General features: G+C 40.6%; 3 protein-coding genes across 5 annotated transcripts; 1 reads left to right on the forward strand and 2 right to left on the reverse strand.

Annotated features, from left to right (window-relative positions):
• Positions 1–1,135: 1,135 nt before the first annotated feature.
• tuba5 (tubulin alpha 5) lies at positions 1,136–5,604 on the reverse strand. Its single transcript, XM_041058819.1, has 5 exons — positions 5,392–5,604; positions 3,825–4,050; positions 3,529–3,677; positions 2,052–2,732; positions 1,136–1,976 (listed from the first exon to the last, which is right to left on the reverse strand). The coding sequence occupies exons 1-5, from the start codon at positions 5,392–5,394 to the stop codon at positions 1,677–1,679; spliced, it is 1,359 nt and encodes a 452-aa protein (XP_040914753.1). The 5' UTR covers positions 5,395–5,604; the 3' UTR covers positions 1,136–1,676.
• A 1,988-nt stretch (positions 5,605–7,592) lies between these two features.
• Positions 7,593–14,768, reverse strand: LOC121200407 (kelch-like protein 12). 3 transcript variants are annotated; one of them, XM_041065712.1, is made up of 13 exons: positions 14,473–14,768; positions 14,261–14,374; positions 13,154–13,380; positions 12,682–12,835; positions 11,944–12,161; positions 11,028–11,177; positions 10,792–10,906; positions 10,564–10,670; positions 10,280–10,475; positions 10,002–10,160; positions 9,380–9,478; positions 9,110–9,296; positions 7,593–7,853 (listed from the first exon to the last, which is right to left on the reverse strand). In XM_041065712.1, exons 2-13 carry the CDS (start codon positions 14,316–14,318, stop codon positions 7,727–7,729), a joined length of 1,797 nt encoding a protein of 598 aa, XP_040921646.1. In that variant the 5' UTR covers positions 14,319–14,374; positions 14,473–14,768; the 3' UTR covers positions 7,593–7,726. The 3 variants fall into 3 exon arrangements, with proteins under 3 accessions (XP_040921646.1, XP_040921656.1, XP_040921637.1); XM_041065722.1 differs by lacking the exon at positions 14,261–14,374; XM_041065703.1 differs by having other exon boundaries at positions 14,261–14,768.
• Positions 14,769–15,643: 875 nt separating this feature from the next.
• Positions 15,644–24,985, forward strand: ptpn1 (protein tyrosine phosphatase non-receptor type 1). Its single transcript, XM_041058231.1, has 9 exons — positions 15,644–16,083; positions 17,614–17,704; positions 18,938–19,038; positions 20,731–20,829; positions 20,925–21,062; positions 21,260–21,469; positions 21,621–21,782; positions 21,993–22,153; positions 22,795–24,985. The coding sequence occupies exons 1-9, from the start codon at positions 15,712–15,714 to the stop codon at positions 23,084–23,086; spliced, it is 1,626 nt and encodes a 541-aa protein (XP_040914165.1). The 5' UTR covers positions 15,644–15,711; the 3' UTR covers positions 23,087–24,985.
• Positions 24,986–26,647: the final 1,662 nt, after the last annotated feature.

The following is a 26,647-nucleotide window of genomic DNA, read 5'->3' on the forward strand; positions in this document are numbered from 1 at the left end:
CTGCAGCCTAAAATCTTAGAGACACCGTTCAGTGTAACGATTCTTGACCCTTTCCTCTTCATCACTGGCCGAAAGTAAATTGCACCTAAAAGCAAATAACATTAAAGATAAGTGCTCGCATCGCGCTATTAAGAGATGGTAAATTGTTAAACTACTCTCTTCTTTGTAGGCAGTCTTATGTTTACACTTGCGCGGATGAATATGTTCAGGTGACACCTTCATGGCTACCGGGACTCATTGTTTAAATAGCCAGTGTGTGCGGTTTGATTGGATGTTTCTCGTAAACGTTTCGCTACATCTGCTACTACTAGATTCTTATCCATCACACAATACCACCGGGCAGGCCCCTAATTCATCCAGCAGGACAACGAGGCCAAACATACAGTCAGAGTCATAAAGAATTAACTCCAGAGACAAAGAGTCGTGCAACAGATGGTCTGGCCTCCACAGAGCTCTGATCTCAGCATCATGGAGTCAGACTGGGATCACACGAAGAGACAGAAGACACTGAGACAGCCTAAATCCGCAGAGAGTTCCCCAAGATGCTTGCAACGACCTACCTGCCAAGTACCGTGTACTGAAGAGAACTGGGATCACTGGGTGATCCCAGCAAAAACTATCCGTGGCATTATGTACATGTGCAATAAAAGTAAAGTGAAACTGAAAACAGTCGGGCTCCTACATCAGGGCAATGATCCAAAGCAAATTTGTAAAATAAGTACCATGAACTACTTCAGCACACCGAGCTGAAGCTGTGGGTGGGTGAAAATTCTTTAATCAAGAATAGAAAGACTCTTAGCTGGCTACAAAAAGAGTCTGCAAGCTGTGAAATCTGCCAAATCTGGGGTGGGGAGTTGCTGACAGTTTATTAGATACAAGCTGAAACTAAGAAAGTCTGATGCAACATTCCTGCAATAACACCCCCCTTCATGAAGATTATAATGCTCAGCTTTTATTACTGTTTCAGGTTTCGGAGAGGTGTCAAATATATATCTATATCTACATCTCTCATCTCTCTCTCGCTGTTTCTCTCTCTCTCTCTCTCTCTCTCTCTATATATATATATATATATATACATACTTTATACACAGCACAACCCCTCCCAAATCGATTTGGGTCTAACTGATAAATAATGCCACTTTGCAGATGACCCTAAACAATGAGAGGATAAGTATGAACAAAACACAAGGGTTAAGTTTGTCTTTTGTAATTTTTTTTTTTTACCTCATTATTTTATTAAAAGAGTATTATTGTTCGCTTGATTGTACATTTGTTTTAAGGTAATTTGACATGTTTGCCTTTATTCAATAGTAACAATGGCAAGGCAGACAGGAAATATGAGGAGAGAGAGAGGGAGGTGGGTGACATGCAATGAAAATCCCCAGCTGGATTTGTAATGTAGACGCGGTGGTGATGTGGTATCGTCTTAGACCACAAGACCACCGGTGTGTCTCTAACAACTTTCACACAGAATATGCAAAGACAGTTCATTATTACACAGCACAATTCAAATCAACAATTCACAATACAACTTAGAGTAGCTTGTCTTCTTCTGAAGCTGACAATATAAAAACATCATAAAAACAAGGCAGTGAGAAAGACCATCAATTTGGTTAACCCTAGCTTAAAAGACAACCACTGCTGTGCAGCCATCACTGCTCAAAGCCTCACGAGGCTCAGTATTCTTGGCCCTCGTCGTCATTTTCAGAATCGGGGCTCATTTGACCCAGCTCCTCGTAATCCTTTTCCAGACAAGCCAGGTCCTCTCTGGCCTCGGCAAACTCTCCCTCCTCCATGCCCTCACCAACATACCAGTGGACAAATGCACGCTTAGCGTACATGAGGTCGAACTTGTGGTCAAGACGAGACCAGGCCTCTGCAATGGCCGTGGTGTTGCTCAGCATGCACACGGCCCTCTGGACTTTGGCCAGGTCTCCACCAGGAACTGCGGTTGGAGGCTGGTAATTGATGCCTACCTGTTGAGACAAAGAGAATGATCAGAAAGATAAAGTATCTCATGTTTTGCTTCTTACTTTTGTCATGTTACTCACCTTGAAACCAGTGGGGCACCAGTCAACAAACTGAATGGAACGTCTGGTTTTTATATTTGCAATGGCAGCGTTTACATCCTTGGGGACGACATCGCCTCTGTATAGCATGCAGCACGCCATGTACTTGCCATGACGAGGATCGCACTTCACCATCTGATTCGTCGGCTCGAAGCAGGCACTTGTGATCTCGGACACAGTCAGCTGCTCGTGGTAAGCCTTCTCAGCAGACATGATGGGTGAGTAAGTAACCAGAGGGAAGTGGATTCGTGGAAATGGCACCAGGTTGGTCTGGAACTCCATCAGATCGACGTTGAGGGCGCCATCGAACCGGAGGGAGGCGGTGATGGAGGAAACAATCTGACCGATCAGTCTGTTGAGGTTGATGTAGCCGGGACTCTCAATGTCCATGTTGCGACGACAGATGTCGTAGATGGCCTCGTTGTCCACCATGAAGGCACAGTCAGAGTGCTCTAAGGTGGTGTGGGTGGTCAGGATGGCATTGTAGGGCTCCACCACAGCTGTGGAGACCTGTGGAGCTGGGTAGACGGCAAACTCCAACTTGGATTTCTTGCCATAGTCGACAGACAGACGCTCCATCAGCAGAGAGGTGAAGCCAGAACCAGTGCCACCTCCAAAGCTGTGAAAGACAAGGAACCCCTGCAGGCCTGTGCACTGGTCCGTCTGATGAGAAGGACAGAAGGATAGGACAGTTTCCAGTGACATAAAGCAACTATAATAAGTTATTTGGATGAAGACTGTGAGATGCAGTTGAAAGCAGCAAAAAAAGAAAGTGAGAGGACCTTGATTTTGTCAAGATATTTTTTCACACTGTGCATATTTATGAACCACAAAGTTTAAGCAGCTTAAACATCCACAGTAAATCGAAGCTTTGGGAACCTAATGTGGAATAAAAACTTCAACAAACACAAAAGCAGATGTGAACAGATGTTGATGCTGTTCTTGTTGGGCTGTTTTAAGGTAGAAAATTTAACTGGTAGAAACTGTTTTAGGTGTTAGACTGAATTAAAAACTCTGATTGTTAAAAACTTGCTCGTCTGTCTGTTAAATATAAAGTTACAGCTAGGAAATTGTTATTTTAGTTTAGCATGGAGTCTGGAAACAAGGGGGAAAACAGCCAGCTTGCCCATCCACACCTCTTTGTTTAAGTCATACAAGAACTCAAACATAAAAACAACAATTTGTGGCTTTATGTGTGGGACTATTCCCTTGGCTGGTTGCGGTAATTTCCTGTTTGGATTAAACAGGTGTGAGAGGAACAAGTGAATTTCCCAAAATGTTACTCTACTTCTTTAATACAAATATAGCATAGAAAGTGAATGTATTAGCTGAGTGAATGAGCTTCAGGCTTATGCAATAAAACTTGGATTTATTGCATGAGTAAACATTATGGAACTCACTGAAATTCTCTGCTATGCATTTGAAAAACATTAACAGTAATAATGTTATTATTACAGACCATTTTACGAACTCGCTCCATGACTCCATCTATGATTTCTTTCCCGACAGTGTAATGGCCACGAGCGTAGTTGTTGGCTGCGTCCTCCTTCCCAGAGATCAGCTGCTCAGGATGGAAGAGCTCTCTGTACTTTCCAACCCTCACTTCATCTAAAACAAAATATTTTTTTCAGAAAGGTCAACAAGATCAACTCCAGCTTGGTTTAACTTTACAGAACAGATCAGCTCCAAAATCTGGACGTATGTGGGGGGTTTTTTTGGGGGGCGAGGGGGTAAAGGGGATACAGGACGACTCACCAACCACTGTGGGCTCCAGGTCTACATATATCGCCCGTGGAACATGACGCCCAGAGCTCCCAGTATTGAAGAAAGTGTTGAATGGATCTTCACGGGTGTTCGGTTCTACAGGACCGTCCAGGAAGATGCCATCAGGACCGACGCCATGCTCGAGGCAAAAGAGCTCCCAGCAGGCATTTCCTACCTGGGCACCTGCCTGGCCCACATGGATAGAGATGCACTCTCTCTGTGCAGAAAAAAAAAATATATAGATGGAAGTTCAGATGCCTGTCACTATGTTCTCACAACCAAAGGCACAAAGGATGTTAGTAAAAACAACTTCTGTGGTAGTTTTTCTCAACATTTTGGACAAAACAAAACAAAACACAGAACCAGAATTGATTTGCAATGACGACTACCTGTTTGAAATATAAACCTGGGAAAGATGAACAAAGAACTACCTCACAATGTTGTTTCTGCAATCTGTAAATGATATCCACTGACTTAGGATGTACAAATTTTATTTAATTTAAATCTGAGCAGCAACTGAATACTTGTGAAATGGGAACACTGAATACTATACTGTGCTAATGATGAAAGCCATAAGCATTTAAATTTAAAATCCAAAAAGCAACTGAAAGCCTTTAACTTAAACTGAACACCTGAATCACTGCTCAGTACTAATGAAATCATTAAATGCATTAAAATATTTGACTTTGAAAACATCAGTGAATTTATGTGGTTTGAAATCCCATCTTTTTCAGAATTTTTATGCTGCACAAATTCAGAGATTTTAAGTTTTTGTTCTAGGGTTCACAGATACAGATAGAAAATTTGTGTCCATTATCCATTGCTCATAAGCCTAAATTTAAAATTATTATGGCCTTTCTTTTGCTTCCATACACATCAGTTCAATGTGCAATGCAAACATGTCTGATAATACACTGCATTGTTCATTGCATTCATGCACTGCTTTTCTAATTGTTAAACAATGTCAAAAACACGACAGGCTTAATTCAACACTTCACTGTTGCATTTTCCAGCATTCATGTTTCAACATGTTGAGAATTTCAGGTTTTGTCTTCCCTGGAGGGAGAACATCCCCCGAGATGATTTTTTGCTGTTGAGTGACATATGTAAGACATGGGTAGGTTAAAGTTTGGAATATGAAGACATACAAAAACTTAAATATTCACATAAAATAGGTTACAAGCTGTTCAGAGTCAGATTTATTCTGAGGCTGAAGACAAAGCTTTGAGCTCCACTTGCTGGCTGTCTGCAATAAACAGCCAGTCAGTGATTATAAACTCATAAAACTTGAGCAGAACACAAAGTAAATGCCTATGAAAACATTATTTAGTCAGATCAAAAGATATGCATGTTAACATAATCAGCAGCATCTTTAATCTCACATATATTCAGTGCAGAGTTCTGGTTGTTCGGATTTGTAGATTGGGTAAAATTATACCTTGCATACAGTGGAAAACTGGAGATTTAACAAAAGGTAAGATGTGTAATTTATAGTGAACATATTAAGCTCTCCCCATGATGAAGTTTCCCCATTTCTAATAAATTGCAATTCTCTTACCATGTTGCTCCAGATGACAGAAGTAGCTGGTTTTTGATGAAGGATGTTGTGAGTTTATCGTGAGTCAGCAAGGCTCCAGACAGACCATGTAATTCCTGTGCAGTGTCCCGGGACGAGTGAAGAGTCTCAGCCAACACAGCCCTGCTTTGTCCCGCCCGCTGCCAGCCGCCCTTTATACCTGCAGACAAGTTCGCTGGTGCGTCTGTCTGACTGGGACAGTGCTTATTCAGGCTTTAGATGACTGAGGAGGGTGTAGATAGATGCAGGGAGCAAAGGAGGGATGGTGACTTTTCTCACACACACAGTCATCTCTGCCTCTAAATGTTGTTTTAGACACTTTTGTTAGTGGCACTTCTGTTGTTAGTGGCATGCAGATTCATTTTTCACACAATTTTTCCACCAGACTTCCATTCAGGCGAGTTCAGTTTTTTTTGCTGATAATATTTCTTTACATTAAGTAAGACTCTGCCTGTAGGACTTCTACTTGTAATGGGACATTTTGCACTTTAGTGTGGTACTGGTACTTTTGGAAAAAAGTGGTGAACACAACACTGACATATCACTTTTTTATGTCGACATGATATAACCGTTTGTGACCACCTGGCAGGAAATATCTGGCTCTTTAGCGGCTAAATGCTCCACCATGTTCACCTGTTAGTCTCTCAACTGTGTCTGTCTGCAGTTTGGTGCTGAGTAGGTCGTGTACTGCGATTTTTTTTAGAGCTTTTCCTCTGAAAAAAGCTGCCTGCTGTGGCTGAAAATGGCACCGACAGAGTGAACCAAAACAGTAAAGTTGTGACTGATAAGCCAAACAGCTGCAGATTCAGTTAATAATTCTCGTAGGTTCATCACTATAAGAGATTGCTTTCACATTTGTCATTTTAAGACATTCTTATTGATGAATATTGATTACAGCACTCAAGGAAAAGTCAGGGGATCACCGAAGTTGCTTGGATTCATCCTCTGAAGGTCATGAATGTGTGAACAAAAGCTCACGGCAATCCGTCCAGTAGTTGTTGAGATATTTCTTTCTGGACCAAAGTGGCGAACTGACCGGCCAATGTCAGTGGCTGGTATAGCTTAAAAAAAAAAAAAAAAAAGGATTTGAAAGAGGAGTAGTAATCAAAGAGCCAGTACAGGTATCACAAAATGCTTACCTTTATTAAAATAGACATATTGTGAGGTTGGATAATGAAACCAGTTATTTAGTGGCATGCGGACATTCAGCTTTTACTTTTTCCTTATGTCAAAATGGACACATGAAGTTGTACGGTGATTAAACGGATGCATCTAACCTGCATTTTTGTAAATTTGAGAAATCAAACTGCTTCGAATGGCTGGATGGATGCTCACATTTGCTCTGCGGAAGTGAAATATGTGTTTTCTTACCAGGAACGCCACTGACTCAGCAGACGACGTGTAAAGCGGGCATACAGCATTTTGTCTCGCTGCATCACTAAACGGGTGTTTGGATGTACCACAGATTAAACGTGTCAGTTCTCAGTGTGTTTATTCACTTCCCAGGCAACAGTGATGTTAGGACTTTGTGTCCTACATGGACACGTCCAAATTTATAAGCTGAGGAAAAAAAAAACCACATCACATGCACCTCATACTTACTGTGATTTTTCAATTTTGCCAAATAGAGGGACAAAGTAGTAATGGCAACTGGTACAATTCAGTCATTTTCTAAAACAATATTCGTCTCTAAATATATATTCTGAGAGCAACAGCAAGTATTAAACCTTCAGTAATAAAGTGATTGGAATCTAAAAGCACTGTTAACAGGAAGTATTACAAAAAACGGGTTAAATTATTGACCCATCAATGACCTTGCAAATGACAAATGAGTACACTTGATAATAAGCGTGTAGTGTAACTATCATCAAAGTCAAATGGGAGGCAACATGAATGTTCACTGTTTGATGTAGGCCAAAGTCATAAGGCATATAGCAGCAACTGGAGTCTAACCGTGCTCCAACTTTTTTTTCTGTTTTCTTATGATGAGTAGAAATATATTGCACTTTGAAGACAAACTGAAAAAATAAATCTCACAGGTAACGACAGCAACAAGTATCACCGACGAGAGTCATGCAAGTGGTGATGGGCTCCTTGGAGGCCTCTTTTGAGGTGAAGTCGACCACGGCGAAGCTGAATCTCTGTTGCACGGTCCAAGTGGCGAATGGTTAACCATCCGGTGGAGATGGAAACCCAAACTGCTGCACTTTTTTTTTTTTTTTTTTGTGGCTCTGTTGTAGTGGCATTTTAGCAAAGCCTAGCTGCCTGTCCTCCTGACTCCTGCTTTTTCTCTTGTGGCTCTTGTTCTTGGCAAAGATCACTTTTCACGTAGAACACAGACGCCTGCATCACACCGCTGCGTCGCCATCGAGGTAACAACCTCCCAAGAGTCGATAACCGGATCGTAACATTCGATACTGCTGAGAAGTGAGTTCCCATCATATCTAAAGAGAGATTTAAGACAAGCAGAGAGGAAATGAGAGTTTGAACCACAACATGCTACACTCATCCACACTGTAGCGTTGAGCAAAGTTACTGCAGTGACTCCTCTACAGTTTCCAGTAACGTGCCACAAATAAATTATCCAGATAAACTTGGGAAAGAAGATAAACTTTTGATGTAACATCATCAAACAGACACATTAGCTAAGACTGAGCATTAGAACACACTTGTGAATCGTCTCCGCTGCTCTTTTAGCTCTTTAACCACTTAAACACACAAAATCTATATGCGATGTGTGGTACTTAACATTCCGAATCCTACTTCAAGTTTTAAGTATTTTATACTAAAGTGAACACAAACTAAGTGCTGACTGAGGGGTAGGGATGTTTTCAAAGATCTAAAATGTGCTTTGGAAAAGCTTAAGAGGAAATGTAAACTATACAGTTAACTGATTTGCGATACATGTACATGCAAAACCTAAAATAATTCTATCAATCACTTGTAAGGTGGAAACACTTCATGTGTTTTATGCACCTTACTGTGAAATATTTAAAATCAAATTTTGGTTTCTCTTTAATTATGACCTGATTACATATCGCCACAGAAAAACCTGCTTTATATTTTCCTCTAGGGCCTCTAGCAAGTTTACTTGTGGATCGACTTGATGCTACATGCTAATGATTATTTGTACAGACCAAAAAACACCCTGGCATAAAAAGAGACTCGAATTACCACCTCGTGGTTGTATGCCTGCTCCAACCAGTCAAGTGGCAGTTTGCATCCATGTCCAGACTCGTATAATGAATAAAAGTAAAGTAAAAGCTGATATGAAGCTTCAGTCTGAGTTAACCAGCTCAAGTGTGTGTCTTTTTAGTACAAAACTGCCTCTGACTGTTCAGGGGTCAGGGGTTCCGAGCCACGGTGGAGGGATACGTCCTGTTAGTTGAACAGCCAGGACCAAACTCTGGCAATAAACCTACTTGATTTGGCTAACTGATACTGCTGAAGCTTCATATCAGCTTTGGCTGAATTTCAGGATGCATGTCTGCACAGAACCTGGACTGTCCAGGGTCCTGGTTCTGAGTCCCCCATTTCTAACAGGGTAATCGTAATAATTACAGTGGCCTATAAATCTCTCAACATACATGTGGCATGTGAGTGTTATGTTCAGATGAACCTGAAAAAAAAAATAAAAAAATCAAACCTGTCCCTTAAACCCACCGCCACAGAAAGGAGGACATAGGACACCGTGTCTTACCCAGCGATGGCGTAGAGACGTCCGCGGAGAACGGTTGCTCCTACGTAACATCGAGGAGTTGTCATACTGGCTACAGTGGTCCAATAGTCTGTTCTGATGTTGTAGACCTCCACAGAGTCGAGGTGTGAAACACCATCAAAGCCTCCCACTACATAGATGTGGTCATTGAGTAAAGCCACACCAGCCCCTGAAGACAGCATTTTAATTAAGTCACAGATAAACAGCAGCACACGCAGTGTTCGACTTTTCTGTGTCTGTTATCTCACCTACCTGACCGCTTGGTGGCCATGGGCGTCACGCTCGTCCAGTGGCCTGTGTGTGGATCATACCGCTCCACTGAATTCAGGATATTTAGCCCATCGTATCCACCTGTGAGGAAGAATATGGAATATGAATGTTAGGAATCTGATGAACATTAGACATTAGATAACAGTGTTATGCCCTGTTTCACTTTTTACAACAGAAATAGCCTCAAGCATGAGGACTCTCTCTTCCTTGGATTAACAGTATTGTAGCTAGGCGAGTGGTCGGGCAGGACCGGTCAATAAGGAGCACCTATGGGCATGCCATGTGCTTCATTCTGGGCTTTGTAAAGTTAGCGTGCAGTGTGTAGTGCATCGGACATGCAGCAAGTGAGAGTAAATGGAGTTTGGCTATATGTGCTGCTGCCTGGTGTGGCAATAAAAAAAAAGGTGTGGCATTCTGAGGGGAAGTACCTGCGGTGAGCAGACTCTGCACGCTCATGTTCCTGCTGTGTTGTGAGAAAACTATTTTGCGTATATATAATATTCGGCATCTTTTCACACAGGGAAGGAAATTAAATTACTAAATTATTTATTTAAAAAACTGATTTAAAAAAGTAATTGTCTGTTGCAGCCCTGATTCACCATACCGAGACAGTATATGAGTCCACTGGCCACCACCAGACCAGCTCCTTCTCTAGCCGTTTGCATATCTCCCAGCATGCTCCACTGGTCAATGTTTGGGTCATATCGCTCCATGCTGGTGTGACGACGACTACCATCGAACCCTCCGGCAACATAGATCATGTCTGTCAGAGCCAAGAAAAACACACCTGTTTAGTTATTGTATACTTTACTGAGAGAGAAGAAAACATTCTCAAAGGAAAGAGGAAAATGCGTGAATCACTTCACACGGAAACTCCCTCACCTCCGAGTGTCGTGGCCCCTGCGAGGCCGCGGCGCACATTCATGGTGGCGACGGTGTACCAAACACCATCCTCGTCCGCTGTGTAGTCCAGGCACTCCACGGAGCTGAGCCGCGACCGACCGTCGTATCCTCCGATCACATAAACTCGATCGTGGAGAGACACTGTGGCGACGTAACGTCTTTTCCGTGCAATGTTCTGTGAAAGACACATCTGTCTGTATTAGCCAAATCCACTGAGATGTTAAAACAAACACAAGGCTCTCTCACACGCATTCAGTACTTACAGGAAGAAAGCTCCATTCTTGAGTTTTTGGATCGTATTTCTCAACTATGTCTATTGGTGATTGTTGGCTGCCAAACCCACCTATAACCAACAGGACTTCTTTGGCACCTGAAAAGACCCATAAAACACTTTTCTTACAATGGTGGATGTAAGGTACAGTGGATTACAAAGACAGTATATATAAAAGACGTGCATATAGCTAAACTGCAGTTAAAAACAGGATTTCTACCTAATCTGGCTTGTGTGCGTGGGCCCTGCATTTCACTCCTCAGCTCCGGTCTTAAGTGGAATTTCTTGGCTTCATCAACGAGGTCTCGACATGGCAGGCTACACCGAATGAGGGGCTAAAATGTGTTGAAACTTGCTTAATTATGACAGTAAGTGATAAATATGTCAACAGATAATCCTTCACTGGAAGCTTGGTGTATGATTACAGAACAACCTGCTGTGTGTCGCCTGGCTCACCTCAGCATCAATGACATCTGTTATGTAGCGCGGGGTCAGCAGCGGCATTCGAACAAACTCGAGCATGTCTGGCAGATAGGGCTCTCGCTCTTTGCGGTTGTGTTTGACCCAGTTTAACACGGCTTCAAATACCGGTTCCTCTGAGTCCACCTACATACAGACAGCATATACAGTAAGAAGAATTACAGCTGCATCAAAGACATAAACCCACACCATAATTAAACAATTAGCTCTAGTTAAAGATGTTACACAGTATTTATTAATGATGCAACCACTGTAGCTAAGCTATTGATCTACAACTGTTATTTTTAATAGTTCAGAGACACAGTGTGTAACAGTAAGACAGTGCAGTCTGCTGAAGGTAAAACAAGCCATAGGTTCTCACCCTAAAGTCTTCACATGAGAAAGATGACTCAAAGAGAATAGTTTTACTGAGGGCAAATTATGCATGACGGTGATTTACATGTATGGTCTAGTTTTATGTTAAAAAAAACAAAAATGACAGGAAGAACCATTTAAGAGCATTGATGATCTATAAATCATTGTGTGATAATAACTGTGTTTTCACAAAGCAAGGCATGTGGTTGGGAGCAGGAATTTCCTGAGCACAAAGGTAAACTTAAATCAGGTTTTCTTCTCTGCAATTTCATTGTCAGGCCAATCCGCGAACGTGAGTGGAATTGGAGGGGGACACACTGACTGAGAATACAGCAAGTTGGCACTTGCTTTCCTCTTCGCACTCAGGTGTTTGAAAGACAATATGAAAGCTGTGAAAGTCGAGCTCAGTTCACACTGTTTGAGTCCAGACATTTTTCAGGCATCTTTACACCAGTTTTAACCATTACAGTTATGGCAGGTATATACAATACAGATGACACCAAAAAGTAGAAAGGCCCATGACGTTAAGTTTTCCTACCTGGATTTCATCACACTTTATTAGCTTTTCCACTTCTGTCTGGCTGAGCAGCATAAACTCCTCATGCTGCACCACCTCGGAGAAATGCTTTTGTGAAAAAAGCTCGGCGGCCTGCATCAGGTCAAGGCAATTGTGAGTTTCGGCAAAGTCGCGAATACCCAGACAGTTGGAGGGATCAAGCTGACTCTCCAAAAAATCACAGCATGCTCTTTTCACCCCTGAGGAAAACAAATATACATTTGTATACTCACACACATATCAGTCAAATCCAGCCAAATTCTGATAAAGTTTACTTTAGTGTCACTCATCATCTGTGAATTTGGAAATGCGGAAGCTACTTCATTTGAAAAATTGTGCCATGCCATGCCTCAGGGTTTCTGCAGTTAAATTTAAGCTACGTTTATGGCTTCTAAAGATCTTTTTAAAATGTCATAGACATTTAATACCTGGTTCATAATGACAATGGTCAAATGCTGAAGTATGATGGAATAATTTTTTATATTTTCACATTTCTGTCAGTACTGTCCAGCAGTCAAGAACAATAACTGGTGATGATATCATTAATTAAATGACAAAAACAACTGCCTTGTAAATGTAAGCTCTTTAATATCTTCTAAGGCCATTTTTGAGGAACTGAATTAAATGCTGCACATGCCCTGTAGCTGTGTTCACAGCGATATCAGCTGGCTAAAGCACTCACTTTTCAAATCAAGGTACAACAGGCACTCCTTAACCTACCCTTAAGCTGAAGTAGACATGCAGCTGGGAGCAGTTCTTGTACATTTTCCACTGTGACTAGAACTGTCTCTGTGTAGACAAAGTCCAACAGGATCTCCATGGTCGATGCTGTGAGCCCCTGAATGTCGACGAAAGATTTCCCCTTCTCTGCAAGCTACAGAGCCACAACAACAGAGACTATCAGGTGTAATGACAGGAAACATACATTAAGGGTTTATGGGTTTAAATGTTTACATTAAGTATTTATTTATGAGCATCAAGTACTTAGTGAAGTATAACACTGCCTTAGAAACAACAGAAAAAAACAGATATTACATTCTGATATTTAACTGGGGTATATTTTTCCCTGAGAATAGAAAAATTATACTCTTATCAAGGCATCTGTGACATGTTTCATACAGCAGAGACAACGAATTTGATCGATTTAATTACTAGTATTGGCTAACCAACAAACACAGATTTTTATAGTTACCTCGCTGGTGAACATGGCACAAAAGTAGTCACTGCAAGCAGCCAAGACAATCCGGTGAGCTGGAAAATCAGTGTTTTCCACCCTCAGAGTGATATCGCAGAGTGTGTTGCTCTTGCGAAGTGAGTTCATTGCATTGAGGATGGATTTGGCATGGGAGTTGGTCATGATGTCTTTGGGAGCCATGCTGCCCTGGGAATCTCTCAAAGACCTCAAACTACCCAAGGAATCTAAAACAAACAGACAGCCTCTGTTGAGAACAATCTTCAGGGGGGAGAAATGTTTATACAGTGAGTAAAACAATCCTTCCCATTATCAGCATTTCTACACACCTACTGTAGGTAAAAGAATTTGGTGAGTGAGTGATTGTGTATGTACTGTGTGTGTGTGTGTAACGTGTGTAAGGAACAGAAGACTTGTGTTACATGGTGACACAAATAATGCACATATTATTGTATGCTACCTGTGCAATAATGTAATTTAACATGATCAATTAATCTGCTAATTGAGGAATCAAACATTTTGTCATAAGAAAATAGTGAAAAATTAATAATAATAATTTCAACCTAACCCAAGGTGATGTCTTCAAATAGCTTTATGCATTTGACCAATAGTCCAAAACTCAAATATATTCAAACACTGGAGAAGTTAGAACCATCAAAAGTTTGGCATTTTTGCTTAAAACTGGGCATAAATAATGAACTGATTATCTGAGTAGCTCAAGTTTGTCTTTTATCAACTAATAGGTTAATCAACTAGTTGTTCCTGCTCTGCATAACGTTCAAGTACTATACTTCAATACCTACCTATTGTTACTTAGCTCCATTTATTCTGCGTGGTAGCTATGGTATTCAGCTGATTAAGATGTCTCACTCAAAGCATATGATAAACTGATAAAATGTTCTGTATTAGTTTAAAAATATCATACATCATACATCTCCCATAATATTGAACACCTTTTGGGGGTAAACCAATAATTTAACAGACTGAAATGGTCCTTTCTCCAGTGCTGATACCAAAGTATTTCCTCTGTAATATTTTAAGTGTAGGACTATTAGTTTTAATGCAGCAGTTTTGCACTGTAACGTTAGTATTGCTAATGCAACTTACCGTTAAAAGATTTGAATACTTTTTCCACCACTGGGAGGCAATAACTATAGCTACACATTAGCTAGCAGCAGCCAACGACAGCTGAGGGCTAACGCCAACGCTACACAACAACAACTAAGAAAACACAGCCATATAAAGTGAGCGGGTGGCCAGAGGAAGACAACACATCAAGCGACACACACAGAAGGGCTTGTCATGAATTTGCATAATACCTGTCTCTGCCGCAAAAGCTGATTCAAAACGTCTAGGCTAAGTTGATTTAGCTGCTAGCTAACGTTTGTAGCACCAAAGTCCCTTGTCCCAGTTCTTGCTGTCAGTCAGAAACCCACTCGGCTACGGCTAATCCATGATGACCTCCGCTAGGTCACTCTGTGCGCGGCCTCCTCAAGGACACATTTGCCTGCAGTTTCAAAATAATGTCATATTATCCCCGATTTTTATTTTATTTTTTCTTAACCAGCTATAAATATTTCGTGAACTAAACTGCAGCAGGTCACAACAGCAGCACTGACTCCACGGATTGGACATAAACATACCACGTTACGTGACTGGACGTGCGCGCTCCCGGGGCCGCACGCGTTGAAAAAAAAAAAAAAAAAATCCAAATCTGTATTCATAAACTCATATGAAAACAGGGGCCGTAACTTTTTGGATTTTTCTACACTTTTTATTATATTTAAAATAATTGGCTTAAGTGCTTTGGAACTTTATACCAAATTTTATGTTCGTGAGAAATTATAATATTGATAGGTTACTTTGATTTAGTGTTGTGTTACTGCCATCCTGTGGGGTTACTTCACTCCTACAGTGCCCTGATTGTTAGATTTTTACCATTAGTCCTATTACGATCAGGCTTCTTCTGCCTTGTCCATAGCTGGATTAACCTCCTGGGAGGTCAAAATATTGTTGTTGGGCCCCTGTCAGCCCCCACATTCGCACATGGTAGTTTTATTATTTCCAGAAAGCAGACAGAAACCAACTAGTATTTTAGAGCTGAAATGATTGAAATTGAATTACTATTCTACTGCCAGAAAACTTTGAGATAAAAGCCAACTTTTTGTTATCATCCATGTTAGTTTGTAATTATGACTAAGCCTAACTTCTTCTCTTCAGGTATATTTGTTTATCAGCAGAAAGGGGTTTCCACATTTGAGAGATTTATGTTAAGGTAAATCTGTTTATTGTATTATGTCATTATTGTTTACTGCTGCACCGCTTGCCTTGATTATATAATGCGTTTTGCTTCACTTGTGTTCATCTCTGTGTCCCCTGGTTAGGCGTTGTACATTTTAGTTTATTTAATAAAGAATAATAAAAAAAAATGCCTTCCGCGTTTCCTTTCTGGTTTGTGCTTACGGCCGCCGTAGAAATGGCGAAGTGACTTTTTCACACAAACCCGGGTCTGAAAAGCACTTTAAAATCCTGTTTTACACCCAGAGAGCTGCAGCTAAATGTTATCTCTGTTTAAAACAAAAAGAAAAAGAAAGAAAAAAAAAAGAAAAAGAAAATTTGTCGTAATTTTTTTTTTTCACCCAAGGACGGTAGGTCCTCGGTGTAGGAGGAGCCAGCGGCGTGTTTCCGCTCAGAGCAGGCCGACAGAGGTAACAGCCGTGCGTAGAAATTACCGAAGAGTGGCGGAACAGTTGTGCGACACCGAGGGACACTGTCGGGCTACGGTTCGTTTGATCGCCGGGGAGCTTCGGTTGTCCACGTCGGGGGACGAAGACGAAGAGGAAGGAGAAGGAGTGGCAGCTGGACTGTCAGCAATGGAAGCCGAGTTTCGGGAAATCGATGAAAGCGGGAGCTGGAACGACGTTTACCAGGTAGGATCCTCTCGGTAAACGAAGGTGGAAACGGACCCGACGGCGGAGCTGTCACTTTTAGGCCAAACGGTTTCTGCTGCACAATGAGTCTGCGGCATTTCTGTGCTGAGTATCAGCCTGCTTTTACTTTCTTTAGTTCGGGTTCCGCCTGCCCGGACCAGTCCGATGATTGATGAGTCTGTCTGGGTCTCAACCAAACACCACATCCCATCACTCGTGTGTTTCGTTTATGTGCCGGATACGAGTCGTAGGTTCAGTGTCCGTGTTTTGTCGCACGTGTTTTCTCATAAATATTTCAGCTCCGGCGGTGGAAGTACTCACTTTCTTCTTACTCGTACTTCATACTCCGTTACAAGTAAAAGAGCTGCTTATTGTTCCTACTGAGGTAATAAAACCGTGTAAGTAGGACTAGTAGGGCTTCAACTGATGATTGTTTTCATTTCTGGTTTTTTTTTTTTTTTTCATTAGTCGATTAGTCGCTTGGCCATAAAATGTCAGAAAATTCCCAAAGGCCAAGGCGACATTTTCAAATTTTTGACCAAAAGCCCCAAACCCAACGATACTGAGTTCACTATCATACAGAGCTGTAGTGAGTCGATTACTCAGTTAGTTAATCATCAATAAAATAACTGGCTACCTTTTTTGGAAGTTTTAGTCATTTTTCAAGCACAAAATGGCAAAAAAAAATTGGTTCCAGCCCCTCATTAAAATCTTCCGGTATTCTGTGTTTTATAGCCCTGTAAACTGATTCAGAGAAACTGTGATGGATTTATTTTTAACCTTTATGATATTTTATAGACTAAATGATTAATTAAGGAAATAAGTAATTAATTAGATGCAGACCTACAACCAGAGATGACTAAATATTCCAGAAAATATTGACATTTTAGAATCTGGGGCCAGATAATTTTGTCTTTCTTACTCAAAAAAAAAGCCAAAATTCTTAATTTACTGCAGTTCAGTTAGTCAGGAGAATGTACTGCATGTAAAGCACTCAACGCAGAGAATTGTCCGCTGTGACTGATATTATATATCATATAATTATATTATTATTGTTATGATTAGGGGATGTCATTAACAGTTTTGTTCAACTAACAGTCCATAAATTCAGTCACGTCCACCTCCACCACCATTAATTAGAACTTGGAGGGAATCATCTGATATTATTTTATGTTTTTAAACAGACCTGTGTGTGTTAACACCGTACACACACACAGACCTACAAACACTCACACACAAGTATGGCACTTTGTGGGAGGTGTCATGTAACATCTACAGTACGAGAACTTGACTGATGATGAGGTTTTTTTTAGAGTTTTTCTGCAGAATTGAATATGGAGAGGAACTACCAGCCCCCCCCCCCCCCCCCCCCCACCTCCCTTCAAGATTTTCGTTTTTGCTATACATGCTTGGGTCCTGTTTTAACGTTTGGAGACTCAGTCTGCACTGTTCATGTTGCATGAGACCTTTAATGTGACATAAATGTAATGTTAATGTAATGCTCTATATACATTTGTTTTTCTGTCACAGGAGATTCGTCAGCAGTCACGAGAACTCCCCTGCAAGGTTGCCAAATTACCCGAAAACAAGACTCGGAATCGTTACAGAGATGTTAGCCCATGTAAGTCGACCTTTCCCTGCCTCTGTGCACTTTACACAGTCAGAACAGTCTGAAATGTGTAAAGTAGTCCTTTATGACAGTTGTTAACAAGTGTTGGGTCTCATCAACCAGTGGTGACTTATTCTTTAAAGTTACTGAGTCTTCCACAAATAAATGTTTCACAAAAAATGTCTGATCTCAGGCACAGGTGTTACAATGGTCATCTCAAATGTCACTGTGTTATTGTTACTACACAACAGGCAGAAATTTTACGTCACTGTGGACAGACTGACGTAAAAGATGTGGCCTCCGACTGATGACTTTTGTTATTGCTGTGTATTTATTAAGGTTATCAGTGTGGTGATAGTCCATATAGGTAGCTACGTAAGGCTGGCAAAATAATCATCATCCTCTAAAATTATTGATCACATTCTCTCATGATCTTAGGTTGTTGTAGTGAGAGGCATATTTACAGTCGACAGTGTGCATTCATCAACATTTACATTTGACGGCCTCGATGTAAATGTGCTGGGGTTTGCTCACTCTGCTAAGTGCATGTTGAAGTTCCTTCTGTTTTCTCTCATCTTAACTGTTAATTTATAAGTAGTTTTATCTCATTTCCAGTTTTTTTCAGTTCTTCATCCTGTGTTATATTCTTTAAAGGACATTGCAAACACTGTCAAAGAAAGACAACACATAAATACATTTAACTGTTGTTTTATATCTTTTATGTGATCACTGTTCGGTCATCCCGCCTTCAACGACTGATGTGTCCATTTCCATGTAAGAAGAGCTATTGTAGTTCAGTGTTTGAAATGAATAAACATGAATAAAATGTTTTTTTGTAATGTCACAATCCAGCAGCTGAACTTTGTGGTTTCCTCTTTTTCACACTGAATGAGCTATGCAAATTGTCCATTCTGGGTTGCAAATAGTTACTGTAGATGCCACCAAGCATGTGTTTTGTTTTTTTTTCCCCACTTATAACAAGATGTGCAAATCAATAACCTGAAACTGCTTACTTTTCAACAAAGACTCTGACTAGATATCAAGAAAAAGTGACATCTCGGATCTGAAGCCAGAAGCCAAAAAGCTAACACCTGTGTTTTGTTCAAAGACACGCCAATTGTTCTCAGCAGCTGTGTTGAGAGAATGTTGTGTTCTGAGAATTTCACTTATTCTCCCTTGGGGTTGTGACACGTGAAAACACACATGCACGCATTATTTACATGATTCTTTTTTTCTTCTCCTCAGTTGACCACAGCAGAATACGTCTGCAGCTGGATACGAATGACTACATTAATGCCAGCCTAATAACAGTAGAGGAGGCACAGAGGAACTATATCCTCACTCAGGTGAGTATGGAGATGAAGATTCAGTACACACACATGTGGAAATGCAGTGGGAGTTGAACAGTGATAATCTTCCTTTACACAGAATTCATACAAGTTATTTGCATGATGTTGGATAATATCTGTAATTGAACAACTACGTACAATGGAAGTATTGTGTCATTTGAAGGGGTGTGGCGGGTACTTCTGTACTATCTGTGCCAGCACGTTTTTACATATATATATATATATATGTATGTATGTATGTATGTATGTATGTATGTATGTATCAATATTGCAAATAACTTATTATGGTTGTTTTTTTTTTCATAATAATAGTCTAATAACAAAAAATAGACATGTAAGTTGCTGCACCATGAGTGCACTAATCTTAATTGAAAGAATATTTATTTTCATTGATAGAGATGCTTTATGTTGGATAACGTGGCAGCTCTTAAGTTTGACTCCCCCTGTTTAACATTTATAGGCAGTATACACTGAGCTGGCAGTTTATTAGGTACACTTAGCTAAAACTAAAGCAGTCTAATACAACAGTCCTGCAGTAAATCCTCCCTTCATGACATTTATAATGTGGCGCTGTTGCACTGTATTACGTTAAACAGAAAGCTGTTTCTGTTATTTGGCCTCAGCCTGTTTTTACCCTCATTGATATATGTGGGGTGGACAAGAAACAGAAACATCCTTCAGTTATAATGTAATACAATTCATCAGCACCATAAACAGCAGCCTCCACACGAACCACACAGTTGGATAAACACCACTGTAAAACAGTTTCAACAAAAACCGATTTAGATTTAGTGTAAGACAGTTGTATTGAAAGTAGTTTGAGCTAGGTGTACCTAATAAACTGGCGACTGTATATAAATGTAGTGAGTGTTTAAACATTTAAAAATGGTTTATAACAGACTATAATGTAGATGTGAGCAGCTATAAATGCTTTATTAATTTGTTTGCCAACTACTATAACTCTGAGGCTGAGGTTTAAACAGATAATGAAGGACAGTGTAGTAAAACTCAGGTGTAATCATTTAAAACATGTCTTCATAGGAGAAGTTTTAATAGCTGACAAATACTTTAATAAGCACTTAAAACATTCTGATAGGTACATACAACTTCATTATAGTGTGTTAATAAGCAATTTATTAAATGTTTTGTATCTTGCTTAAAAATACTAAAAACAAAAAAGGGACTTAAAGTAAAATGTGACAGATAATCTCCATCCAACAATAAAACATGAGATTAATTTGTTTAACCACCAAAACATCCACAAAAGGTGAAAGTGCTTTTTAAAGCCTTGACTGTTGCCTGCAGTCTTCCTCTCAGATCAGCTGAGTCCACAAATCACTTGCTCACAAAACTCATTGTTGTGAGTGTGTGGTAATAATCAAAGGAAACGAGCTGTCTCGTATAGATTCTGGTGGCTGGGAGAAAAAAAAAAGGATGGTGCTGAGAGGTTTCAGTGAGTAAATGAAACAGAAATCCCCAGTGGAAATTACACTTGGTCATTAGTGTACAGCTGAAGTTTAGAAATTGCGATGTGTTGGGTAGCAGACTGATGATTCACTGTACTTGTCTCTTTTAATAGTAGCAATGGTGCGATCAACATTATCAGATGGCTTGCCACAAGAGGCTCTGTTCTTATTTAAGTTCTACTGAGAATAAAAAAATCCACTGTTCACTGTCGTTCTCTGTTAGGGACCCCTTCCAAATACATGTGGCCACTTCTGGGAGATGGTGTGGGAGCAGAAGACCCGTGGTGTGGTGATGCTGAACCGAGTCATAGAGAAAGGATCTGTAAGCAGTGGTTCCTTTTTCCTCTTCGCCTCACTCTGCTGTCCTCTGTCTGTTATATTATGTGTAACATGCACCTTCATTTGGTTTGGTTTCAGATTAAATGTGCCCAGTATTGGCCACACAGAGAAGAGAGAGATGCTGTCTTTGAAGATACCAATTTCAAGCTCACTCTTGTGTCAGAAGACATCAAATCTTACTACACAGTCCGTCAGCTGGAGCTGGAGAATCTGTCTGTAAGTTTTCTCTCTGCGTTGTTTGTATGTTGTTGTTGTTTTTTTCCTGTTTGTGTGTAAGTGGGCATGATTGTCTGTCTTCAAGCCAGGTGCTCGTATAAACCTTGAACAAGGTTTTACTTGCTCTGATCAGCCGTTCCAAATCGCAGTCTGTATAGTTCAAAAGTATTGGTTTTCCCTCCAATCTTCCTCTGCAGACTCAAGAGACTCGTGAGATTTTACATTTTCACTACACCACCTGGCCTGACTTTGGGGTGCCAGAGTCTCCTGCCTCCTTCCTTAACTTCCTGTTCAAGGTGCGAGAGTCAGGGTGCCTGAATTCGGACCAGGGGCCGGTGGTGGTGCACTGCAGCGCTGGCATCGGCCGCTCTGGCACCTTTTGTCTTGTGGACACCTGTCTCTTATTGGTTTGTACAGAGTTCTGCTATTTCTCACTAGCAATAACAAACTTTATTAATAACAGACTTTTATTTTTTACCTTATCCACTGACACAACGTTAGAATGACACAAAAAACTTAAGACTCTTATGCGTTGAACATTTTTGCTGTTAAATTTAGATGTCCATCCGTAAGGACCCGTCTTCAGTGCGTATTCGTGATGTGCTGCTGGAGATGCGACGCTATCGAATGGGCTTGATTCAGACAGCAGATCAGCTTCGCTTCTCCTACCTTGCTGTAAATGAAGGTGCCAGGTACATCAAGGGAGATACATCTCTGCAGGTAAGTCCTTCCTCTCTATTCTGCTCTTTGTTCTGAAGTTACAGATTTCACTTCCTGTATCTTCTTTTCAGATTCAGAAACTGCACATGCACAACTGGCTTTATTTGCCACAAGAAATGAAAAAAAAATATGTTGCAAAACTACCAGTTTGTCCCCAGTTAATATCAAGTGTTTTTAGAAATACTCAAAGGGATTTTGCTTTTTCTGAAGGAGTCATGGAAGGAGCTCTCGAACGAGGAGGATGATCCTCCGGAGTTCACGCCTCCTCCTCCTCTTCCTCCTCCCAGAGACCCTCTCAACGGCAAAGTTGAGCCATCGTTCTTCCCTGAAAATGATGAGACCATCCGACGCATGGAGTCCTGGAGTCTGGGGTATTAGTCTGAGTCTTGCTTTTGCAGTATTTTTGTTTCAGTCTCATCTGTCATCATGGGTTGAAACTATTTTTAGTTCCTGTACTTGCTGAATTTGAAAACCTATCACTAAGTTTATGTGCCCCGTATTGTGTGTTGAAGGTGGGAAAACTCTGTTAAATTGCGTGCAGGCAGCAGGTGAGATGCTGAATTTCTGTCAGCTGAGAATCAAACAGCAGCAGGTGGTAGAAATGCTGTGGTAAACTCTAATTTAATTTTTTCACAGCTTTTAAGTGTCGGCAGAGACACGACAGAACCTTTTCTGTTTGGATTCATATCTGATTATCCAAACACTATGTTATTTAGGCTAATGTTTTGTGTTGGTTCAGTTGTTTCTACCATATTCCATATTTGATTTTATAAACATTAGAAAGCTCACCTTAGTTTTGTCACTTGGTCCATGTTTTAATTCAGTAAATGCGTTACAGGCTAAGTTTGAACTTCAGAGAGCTCCTGCATCTGATTCCAGGACTATTTGTCAAGGAAAAATCGTTTTAAGCTTCCACTTCATCTAATAAGACCAAACCAAACTGCCCCTTGGCGAAACTAAAGCTCGACTCTCCTCAACTGTACTCTGCTCTCTTACATTCTGTCTTATTCAGGTCCTCACAAGATTCGGAGCTGCGAAAGAGGAACATCGCCGCCTCCCAGCCTCCTCCTGATGGTGGTGATCTGCTCGACGGCCACGTGGGAACCCAAGATCTTACCTCCAAAGCTCCAACCAAATCCCAGCAGCAGCACGAGGCCAAGGAGCAGGAGCCAGCCGAGGCAGCAGAGCCGCTGAAGGAAGGCTCCCCCGTGCCGGGGACTTGGTCCCCTCTTCTAGCCAACGTGTGCCTGTGCACGGCGCTGGCTCTCAGTGCTTATGTCTGTTATCGAGCCTATTTCCACTGATGTCTGTCTTTCCTCCTCCTTTTCGTTTCCTCCCTGTCTCTCCACTGATGTTGCAAAGTGGACTACGCTGGCCAGTCAGCCTGCTTTGACTCTGGGTTTACTCTGCGAGTGAGTGGATTGTTTGGACTTCAGCAGATTCAGGTTCACTCGTTTCATTTTACAAATGCAGTGTGAGGGGTTGGCTGGTTGGGAATAACTCCTGCCTGTCCTTATCACCCACCCAAACATTCTTTCATCATGTCATCTTGGATGCTCAGGGCCTCAGTTTTTCAGGTGTCACATCCCAAATACGTGTGCCGACTTAAACACAGACTCAACAGTATAATAATACATATCGTGGTCAGTAGGGGAGAAGGGTTTGTTTTAGCTCCCCTGTTCCATGAACCAGGATGAATGGCCTGTCAGCCCATTTTACACGTCTCCTCTCTTATTTACCAAATGACACTTGTATGAGTTCTTCCATTTCATCTCTTGCTAATGTGTCCGTTGTAATTTCACATTTTCTTTCTTTTGCTCACACAAACATCCAGATCTTTGACCAGCCTGTCTGAAAATATGCCAGTAAGGGAGACAGTTTTGTTTTGTTTTTTTTTTTGTTTTTTTAATTTGTGCTTTTATTTTGGGTCAATATTAAACCCAACAGCAAGGTGACGTATGTGAAAGTAAGAGGGCAGGAATCCTGTGCCCTCTAGATAAGAGCTGCATGCTGGGGGTGGGCACTGAATTGTTATCTGTCCTCACTGGTGGCCTGTGTAGGACTGCAGAAGGCATGCTGGTTGAGTCCATACAGTATGTGTGTTTGTGCGTGTTTGTGTACGTATATTTGTGCGAGTGGTAGTTATTGGAGCTTTCTACTGATGCTTGAGTTAAATCTACTCAGTGAGGAATATTAATATAACATTTACAGTACGTTAAATGTGAGATGTGTGGACTAGGTTGCCTCCGGGTGACTGATTCCCCCCTGTGTTTCCTCTCCCTGGGAGCTCAACAGTGATACAGAAAAGTCTTTTTTAAAAACAAAATGGCGCAGGAACAGGGTGATATGTGACTCTTTCCATTTGTCTAGCATTCTCAAATTGACAATGAGGTAATATTGGGATTGGGATCAGGTTGTAACACCTGGCTTTTGTTTGTTTGGGAGAACAACTTTTTAGTCACAGTGGATAAAAACGTGTGGAGGCTTTTCATGCCAACAGGATGTGTAATATTACCTGAAAGCAGCTGATACATGTTGTAAAGTAACTGAATGTGTGTTCAGTCAGTGGAGCTGCGCCAGCTTAAGGAACGGAGACACAACGTAGATAGCATCAACTCTTTTTCTCCAGCAATACAAATTCTTAATAATGTGTCACCCTTTAACAAACTCTTTGAGTTTTACAGGTAACCAAGGATTTTGAACAAACCAAAAACCAAACACCAGCACAGGGACGAAAACAATACACTGTAGTAGTGATCCGTTGTATCATGGCGTGGCCCTGAGCTGGCAATGTTTTTTTTTGTATGATTGTTTTTTTTTTTTTTTTTTTTTTTTAGCATGCTGCATTTGTGAATCAACAGGTTTATCCTAAAAAGAGATTAGTTAAGCTGCTAGCGTTCAGTTTACCTTTGTGACTCGACAAAGTTCAGTACTTGAGTCCGACAGCTGTACCTTCCTGTAGAATGTATTAATGTCCTGTACAAGGACTCACCCATATTAGATATATATTCTTTTTTTTTTTCAAATCAGGTTTCAGTGTGCTGAGTTTTTTTTTCTGCTTCAGTGAGGGATTAAATCTCAGCACCTGTGCAGACATTGCACCAGGTTTTCCTGTTTTTCTATACTTATGCTGAGCTCGAAAACATGTATTTTTTTATTTACATTTGTTGTTTTCCTTTTTAAATAAAAAAAGGTCTACTGTTGTATTTGTTGTGGTTTTTAGAACAGATTTGCGTCTCTGACCTCACGCTCAGTCTTACTTCTGAACAATGATGATGGTAATAAATGGCCACACAACACTGCTTTTATCTTATTGGTAGGTCAGTAGTATGAACAGAAAAGGCTCATGTGTCTTACTGAAAATCTGCTGTTTCTTCTAAATCAGACGGCACTACAAACACTTTTCCTAAAACTTTTATTCATACAGTGAACAAGCTGCTTGTTAAGTCCATCACCTTGTGTAGGTAGAGCAGCTTCCATCTCTGTGGCCACTGCGGTGTTGCCAGTTGTCTGGATTTATTTTTCTGTGACCTGAATGAGCAGATGTTGACAGATGTTGAGAATTTGTCCACTTTTTCGTTTGTCATCACAAGTTACTTATCAGATATATTCAAAGAACATGTTACATCAGATTATCTAAGTTAATAAAACTGCCTCATAGTCACAATGACATCAAAAGCATGAATAATATTTTGTATTATTTTAGATCAGATGTGTTGCAGCTACAGTTAAAGTGGGCAAGGCAGGTGTGTTTGTATAAGACCTTAAGTGCTTTATATAAAGTGGAGAAATTGATTATACCAATGTTTAAAACATAAAAATAAAAGAACCTTAATTAAAATATAATAAGATATAAAATAAAATATAGTTGCCCTGCATCAAATAAAGGACATAAAAGAGCAGCAGAGAAAGTAAACAATCAAAGACTCAGGAGAACATGAATTTTAAAATGAGATTAAAATCAAATTTAGAGCTAACCAGTAAGATTTATTAAGATGAAGCTATTATTTACTGCTTATAGATCCTTTATAGAAGATGCTGAAACATCTCTAGTGATCTCAGGAAATGGGGATGTTCCAGTGTGAACATGTTTTATTGTGCTCTTCACGTTTCCTATATCAATTTGCAGTAAATGTATTGAACATTTTTAAAGCGCTGATAAATCTGAGTGACGTTCTTTAAAAACACCACAAGGTGGCTCTGTAGGACTGGCTCTTGGCTGCTTGTTCTTAGTGAACATGGAGCCGTGGCTTTTTGCTGCAACCCCTTTTTTTTCAGTTGTACCTGGGTTTGCTCATCAGTTATGTTTTACTGACAGAGAACTGGAGCATTCCTCAGCTGGCAGACCACAAATGCCTGTCGTTTTTGAGGGCACAGTGATTCTGTATGAGGCAAACGTTGCTCTCATTTTATTCAAACTCTAATTGCTTCTATTCAAGGGTCATTTTTCATTTAAAAAGTGTTCTTTACCTTCCTTAAATTCTAATATCTACTCTGGCCGTTCTCACCTCAATCATTACTTATATAAAATGATTTCTCAATAGTTTGAAAACACACCCACTTCCTTTTTAATACGCACACACACACAAACTTTTAAGGTTGATGTACAAAATGTTCCACAACACAAAGTCCAGGAATCAGTTTGGATTTATTTTAGGGTAAAGACCACCACAGTGATGTTGATCGAACACTAAAGGAAGGAGGAACACGTCTGGAGACATTAATGCATCACTTGAGCAAACTCCACCACACGGGTGTAGCACAGATGATTTGGCAAGAGTCTTGGCTTGAACTTCCTGTTTGGGAAATAGGCACACTCTGTTAAGTGCTTGCACAGGAATGCAACTTAAACAGAGTGAGTAATA

The sequence above is a fragment of the Toxotes jaculatrix genome, chromosome 2, assembly GCF_017976425.1.
Source record: "Toxotes jaculatrix isolate fToxJac2 chromosome 2, fToxJac2.pri, whole genome shotgun sequence".
In the NCBI taxonomy this organism is placed as follows: domain Eukaryota; kingdom Metazoa; phylum Chordata; class Actinopteri; family Toxotidae; genus Toxotes; species Toxotes jaculatrix.